Source organism: Babylonia areolata, chromosome 19 (assembly GCF_041734735.1).
Source record: "Babylonia areolata isolate BAREFJ2019XMU chromosome 19, ASM4173473v1, whole genome shotgun sequence".
Taxonomy (NCBI): Eukaryota; Metazoa; Mollusca; class Gastropoda; order Neogastropoda; family Buccinidae; genus Babylonia; species Babylonia areolata.
In genome coordinates, this window is record NC_134894.1 from 33509249 (window position 1) to 33516748 (window position 7500).

The 7500-nt window shown below is 43.1% G+C and overlaps 1 protein-coding gene across 2 annotated transcripts in view; it reads left to right on the top strand.

Annotated features, from left to right (window-relative positions):
- LOC143294278 (polypeptide N-acetylgalactosaminyltransferase 5-like) overlaps positions 1-7500 on the top strand; it is an 86240-nt gene that overhangs the window by 63114 nt on the left and 15626 nt on the right. For both annotated transcript variants that reach the window (XM_076605715.1, XM_076605714.1), the window contains exon 5: positions 1245-1409. In XM_076605715.1, the coding sequence (XP_076461830.1) occupies positions 1245-1409 (165 nt within the window). The remainder of the gene's footprint in view (positions 1-1244; positions 1410-7500) is intronic.

Below are 7500 nucleotides of genomic sequence, written 5' to 3' on the forward strand. Positions count from 1 at the left end.
AACTGGGTATATCTTGTAAAGAAGACATTAACTGTAAATGGATCTGGGATTGTGTGGATGTGTCAGGGAGTTGGATGTGAAGAAGGATTTGTTTCAGAATTCAAAGATAGGCTAATTGCTTCATATAAACAAAATTGGCACTGTAAAATGGAAAGCACTGAGAAATATAGATGGTTTTATAGTTTTAAAACTATATTCCAAACAGAAAAAAATATATCATAGTCGTGACCAACAAGTGGCATCGAACAAGTGTCGCCAGATTTAGATCGAGAACGATTGGGTTAAATGCTTATTAAAAAAAAAAATAATAAAAAATTTAAAAAAAGGTTTCAAACTAAGCCCTCGTTACTCTCCCCTTGTCTGAAGTGCGGTCATTTAAGGGAGGACGAGTTACATTTTTTTGTTTAGTTGTAAAGCTTATGATGATATTCGAGAAAAATGTGTTGTATTTAAAATAAATTTAGCAAAGAATGGAAATATTTTTGGAGTGCTTAATCTAAATCAGGAAACTTCATTACAGTCACTTGCAAAATATATTGCCGAAGCGAATAACATGCGACGAAAAAAACAACAATAAAATAGTATCAGTTGTTGTTCATTGTGAAAACTGAAATCTGTGTTGACATTTTCATATGGAAAATACTTATGTTATACATCTATATATTTTTGTTTTGTTTTGTTTTTGTTTTGTTTTTGTTTGTTTGTTTGTTTTTTGTCTTCATCACATTATTTTGAATGGATGGTCGAACTGCATTTAGTTGTACAAATCGATTGATTTCGTTTTGGATTTAGTTTTCATCAATGTTATTACTATTGATACACGATATTTGTATTATGAAGCCCCATGTCATTAGGGCTGTAAAGCTATTGACATTAAAGTGTTCAGTGTTCTCTCTCTCTCTCTCTCTCTCTCTCTCACCCGACACACAGAGAGAGAGAGAGAGAGAAAGAGAGAGACGACACCCGACGCACACACAAACAAACACAAATACAGAAAACGAAAACGAAAACACCCCTCTCAAAACAAAAAAACAAAAAACAAAAACAAAAAAAACCTCCAAAAACCAAAAACCCCCGTCAGTAAAAGAAAGAAGACTAAAAGAACATTGGTTAAAAGCTGACTTTCACATGGGATAAAAACAGGCAACGTGTCGAGCGAGCCACATGCTCTTCCACAGCCAGATGAATGAAATCCTTTACAAACGTTGACGGCTGACGGGCGACCCACTGGTTGCTGCGTGCAGAGCACCTGAAGGCACCCTTGGAGGAGTACTTGGCCCAGCTGACCAAGGTGCGCGTGGTGCGAACCTCACAGCGGGAGGGCCTCATCAGGGCCAGGCTCCTGGGCTTCTCCTCGGCCACCGCCCAGGTCGTCACCTTCCTCGACTCCCACTGCGAGTGCTCGGAAGGTACTGTAGTGTATGGTGGTGGTGGTGGTGTGTGGTGGTGGTGTATGGTGGTGGTTTGTCGTGTATGGTGGTGGTGTATGGTGGTGGTGTATGGTGGTGGTTTGTGGTGTATGGTGGTGGTGTATGGTTGTGGTGGTGGTGTATGGTGGTGGTGTATGGTGGTGCTGGTGGTGTATGATGGTGGTGGTGTGTGGTGGTGGTGGTGTATGGTGGTGGAGGTGGTGGTGGTGGTGGTGGTGTATGGTGGTGGTGTATGGTGGTGGTGGTGGTGTATGGTGGTGGTGGTGGAGGTGGTGATGGTGGTGGTGGTGTATGGTGGTGGTGGTGTATGGTGGTGGTGGCGGTGGCTGTGGTGGAGGCGGTGGTGGTGTATGGTAGTGGTGGTGGTTTATGGTGGCGGTGGTGGAGGTGGTGGTGTATGGTGGTGGGGGTGGGAGTGGTGGTGGTGGGTGTGGTAGTGGTCGTCGTCGTCGTAGTGGTGTTGGAGGTGGTGGTAAAGATGTCATCATCGTTGGTGGTGGTGGTGTATGGTGTATAATGTGTGTTGGGAAGGGGGCGATATGTTTTGATTGATTGATATGGATACTTATATAGCGCCTGTCCTATGGTCGGAGACCAAGCTCTAAGCCCTTTGCAAACACGGAGTCATTTACACAACAGGCTGCCTACCTGGGTAGAGCCGACTGACGGCCGCCATTGGGTACTCATCATTCGTTTCCTGTGTCATTCAGTCAGATTTCAGGCACGCACACCTACACACTCAAACATGTAACATTTAACAATTTATGTGCATGACCGTTTTGTTTATTTATCCCGCCATGTAGGCAGCCATACTCCGTTTTCGGGGGTGCATGCTTGGTATGTTCTTGTTTCCATAACCTACCGAACGCTGACATGGATTACAGGATCTTTAACCTGCGTATTTGATCTTCTGCGTGCGTATACACACCTAGGGGGTTCAGGCACTAGCAGGTCTGCACATAAATTATGTTGACCTGGGAGATCGGAAAAATCTCCACCCTTTACCCACCAGGCGCCACCGAGATTCGAACCCAGGGCCCTCAGATTGAAAGTCCAACGCTTTAACCATTCGGCTATTGCGCCCGTCATGCGGCATGCTGTATGTCGTGGATGGTTGTGTGGAAGGGGTGGATGCCTGGTTAGTTCTGTCGGCAGAGAACACGCAGCTTGCAGTCCACTCGAGTTCGCCCCCCCCCCCCCCCCCCCCCCCCCCCACACACACACACACACACACAACTCAACAACAACAAAAAGGGCTTTTTCGCTGCCCATTCTAACGTAATGTCGTTCTGGTCGTGTCATATGAGTGTTCGATTGGTTCCTTCTCCCAATATCCTGGGATAATTATCCCCGTCGACCAGATAAAACAGCAGAAGGTGTCGACTGTAAAACCGAATTGAACTAAAGAAACTAAGGTGGAAGGAGGGGGAGGATTGAGAGCGGGGGTTGTTGTGGGGGCTCGAGGGGGTGTGGGTGGGGTTGAGGTATGTATGTGTAGGGTGGGGTACCAGTTGAGAGAAGAGTGTGTGTTTGTGGACTGGTTTGGAGGTAAGGGGTTTGGTGTACGGTGGGGAGGTGAGGGCGGGGGGGAGGGGTGGGTCTAAGGAGGGTGAAGATGAATTGTGTTGACTGGATTCTTTAGGGTGGGGAAGGGGTGGTGGCGAGGGAAGTCTGGACTAAATGCAGAAGAATATCAGCACAGCGTATTTACCTTGGACCCCTGTTTGAGGAAGGGAGAATACACAGTGTGTAAAATCTCCGTTCATGCCACTGAGCACATGACCAAAACAAACTGAAGCAAACAAAACGAATGATTTCTTACTTAGACATGAAAAAGCATAATTAATGATTATAGAACTCTTTCCCTTCTTGGCAAACGAAGTCAGATTGAACGTTTCCTTCTGTTTTTTTTTTGGAAGGCGAGACATTAAGAAGATTATTTTAAAAACTAAATAAAAAAAATATATGAAAAAAGACGTTGGATTAGAATAAGAAACTTCTGTTGTCATACAACATGTCTTGAACACTCTTGTTTTAGAATGAAATTTATTGCTTCTAACGTTACTGTCAGTCTGTAGAGCTACAAACCACTCTGTATATATAACCTCCAATCCTCCAACCCCACCCCAGTCCCCACCGATCTTTCCCCTTCTTACCAAGATTGTTTTTATTTGATTAAATGCGTTTCAACTGCGATAGACACAATCAAATACAAAACATCGGGTACCGACTCCTGAAAAAAAAAAATCATACCATGTCCAGAACAAAATTACACCACAGCCACCACGCCACCACCAACATAAAACAACAAAAATATCAACAACAACACCACTACCATCATAAACGCCACACAAAACAAACCCCCCAAAATCGCTCATAAGAAACATCAAACGTGTATCCCTCTCCTCATCAACGCTAACATCAACAGATATTATCCATCCATCGAATACAAAACCACACACACCTTAAAGAACGTTTGACTTTTTGCATTCATTATCAGTTGTTTCGCTTGTCAGTTTTATGACTTCTCTTTTACGAAGTCCTTTAAGTAATTTCCTGTAATTGTACTTAGAATTTTTTTTCAAATTTCACCCTCATTTCACCCTCATTTGCACAGTTTTCCCCAACCCTGCATTCATCCACATCTCCCACCCCTTCTAACCGATAATACTCAAATGTATTCATAAATACTTTAACAAAATGTCTTCAATCACCGATATGTGTGACGGGACAATAAACAAAATTCCTCCTCTTCCTCCACACCTGAAAGCTCAGGAACAACTCTGTCACGTGTTAAACAATGTGACATTCAAATCCCGCTCAGGAAAGATTCAGATCCCTTCCTGAAACGCAGCACCTTTAGATCAAAGCAAACCAAGCCACATCTGACCAAATCTGAGATAATTCATATCTCTTTGAACTCAGGTCGAGCGGAACAGATCGAATAGCGGTTTGTTTGTTTGTTTGTTGTTTTTTTGTTTTTGTTTTTCGTTGAAATTCTGGTCAGTTCAGAAACTGTGGCTGATGTTAGGTAAACAGGATCCTGGTCGATAACTTGAGGATGGGAGGGGATGGGTGGAGAATAGGGAGGTGGATGATATAGAAGGAGAGGGATGGGGGGAGGGTTGTCGGTTGCAGGTGAATGATCTTTTGTTCAGAAAGACAGATGGAAGTTTGATGCATTGCAACGGTCTTCCTGTTTAGGTCTCTTGCGCAGGAAGTTATTATGACAGTCGCATGCACTCGAGGACACACACACAGACAGACATACACACACATGCACGCACGCACGCACGCGCGCACGCGCGCGCGCGCGCGCGCACACACACACACACACACACACACACACACACACACACACACACACACAAAGAAAGAAAGGGGGAGGGGTGGGGGTGGGGTGGAAACTTTAACCCAGTTTCTCACCAAAGGTGCCATCATTATCCACATTGCGTTAAAATCCTTTGCCCGGCGACTGTGTTTCAGCCTCCGTCTTTTCTTCTCCAACTTTTCCTAATCACACTCGTTGAAAAATCGACAAGGATTCCGACTGGCTCAGAGAATCAGAATCAGAAACATTTTTATTATCTCAGTCGGAGACATCAAGAGCTATGAAGTCTTTGATAGTCTGAGACTTGAGGGGAGAGCTGAGGGAACGCAGGGGGGAGGGGAGGGGGCGGGTGCAAGGAAGGATAGTTACTGCCAACCAATTGATAATTCATTCGGTTTTGTGAGTATTTCTGTCTTGTCTCTCAGTGGAAAACATCTTGGTTACGTTTGTTTTAGATTTAGAGAAAAGCAAAATAGATTTTTTGTTAACGATTAAAACCGAACACAGATATGACATATTCATCGTTCCGATGCGATCCCACAAATAAATGTTGTTGACAATTGCCTGGTCGATGAAATTAAATTATTAATCATTGCATTATGAAGCCGGTCACGTAGAACCTGTGCAGATTGTGTTATCATTATCATATAGCCTATATAGCGTCCATATTTAGGCGGGTGTTCTCTTTATTCCAAAGCATCCCGTTTACAACTTGCACGAAAGGATTCATTTTTCTATATCATTGTTTACCTTTGGTACTGGGGTGTGTATTGTTTGTTTGTGTCATCTCTCATGAAATGAGCTGCTGGCCTTTCTTGTTTATATTATTGTCCGAGTTCTCTCTCCCTCCCTCCCTCCCGTCCCTCCTCTCTCTCTCTCTCCCCCCCCCACTCACTCACTCTGTCTTTGTCTGTCTGTCTGTTGGTCGGTCGGTCGGTCGGTCGGTCTCTCTCTCTCTCTCTCTCTCTCTCTCTCTCTCTCTCTCTCTCTCTCTCTCTCTGTGCCTCTCTCTGTCTGTGTCTGTCTGTCTGTCTCCCCCCCTCTCTCTCTCTCTCTTTCTCTATCTCTCTCTGGTGACCTTTGTTGATTATGTAATCCGAGTTTTATCTACATATCGATCCAGACATCCTGACATTGCAGTCTCCTTTCTGATTCTTACTCCCACCCACCCCCACCCTATCCTACCCTGCCACCCCACATACACACACGTACACACACACACACACACACACACACACACACACACACACACACACACACACACACACACGTACACACACACACACACACACACACACACACACACACACACACACACGCACACGTACACACACACACACACATACACACACACACACACACACACACACAAATACACACACACACACACACACACACACACACACACACACACACACACAGAATGTTAGGGAAGGGAGAGCGCGGAGAGGAAGTAGGAGTTGGGTGGTGGGGACGAGGGGGGTAGTGGGGTGGTGGAAGTCCTCTGAAAAGTGTCTGGGGGTAATCTGTAAAAATGCTCACTGGTCCTTTGATGTCATATCCCCACGCTGTTTCATGTGCGTTTACGCTTTTAATGTCCCTTTGAACCATGCTAGTGTTTTGTGTCTTTGTTGTTGTTGTTGTAGTGTTGTTGTTATTGTTGTTGTTGTTTTCTCACCTTCTTTCTTTCTTTATTTCTTTCTTTTTTTTCTTTCGTTCTATTGTCATTTTCCTCTTTCTTTTTTTTCTTCTTTCTATTTCTTTCTTTCTTTCTTTCTTTCTTTTGTCTTTCCTTTTCTTCCTTTCCTTTCTTTCTTTTCTTTATCTTTTGTTTTCCTTCCTTTGTCCCGATTTTTTTTTTCTTTTTTTTTCTTTTTTCTTTTTCTTTTTTTTTTTTTTTTTTTTTTTTTTTTTTTTTTTTGGTCTGGTTTTTACGTCTCTTTCATTTTGTTTTGATTTATTTTGTTTAGTTTTGTTTTGTTTTGTTTAATCATTAATCAGATTTGTTGGATCACTTATAAGGAGCATGAAGTAAACACGCACAGAGAGAGAGAGAGAGAGAGAGAGAGAGAGAGAGACAGACAGACAGACAGAGAGAGAGAGACAGAGAGAGAGAGTTATTTAGCTATTTCACGCAGAGAAATCTGTTATGACAAAAGAGTAATACAGTACAGCACACACACACACACACACACACACACACACACACACACACACACACAGTGGTGGGGACAGATAAACAGGCGGAGACTGAGTCAGACAGAAGCACAGACACACAGAGACACATTGATTTGGTATGTCAAATGCCTGATAATTACGCTATCAGCTTCTTCAGATTTCGAAGTGGTAATCATAAGCTGGAAATAGAAACAGAGAGACACAAAGGCATACCACGGGAGTTACGGCTTTGTAGGTTTGTAATCTGTGATTGGGGATGAGTTTCATTTTATAATGGAAATTCCCAGTTATGATCAGCAACGAAATATATATGTTCATTAAAAAAAAATATTTGTCTCCAAAATCGGTTTTTAATTTTGGTAATATGTTCAAAGGAGGCCAAAAAAAAGTCATTTTAGCTGTAAGTAAGATGATTAGATTTGCAAATGTTGCCTAGCTACACTTTTGGTGTTAAAAGACATTTGTGTTTTCTCAACTTTAATGTGACATTGTTGTGTATTTGGAAATGTTTGTTCTGGGCATGAAAACATTATTTTGCAATAATCCTCCATACTCCAATAG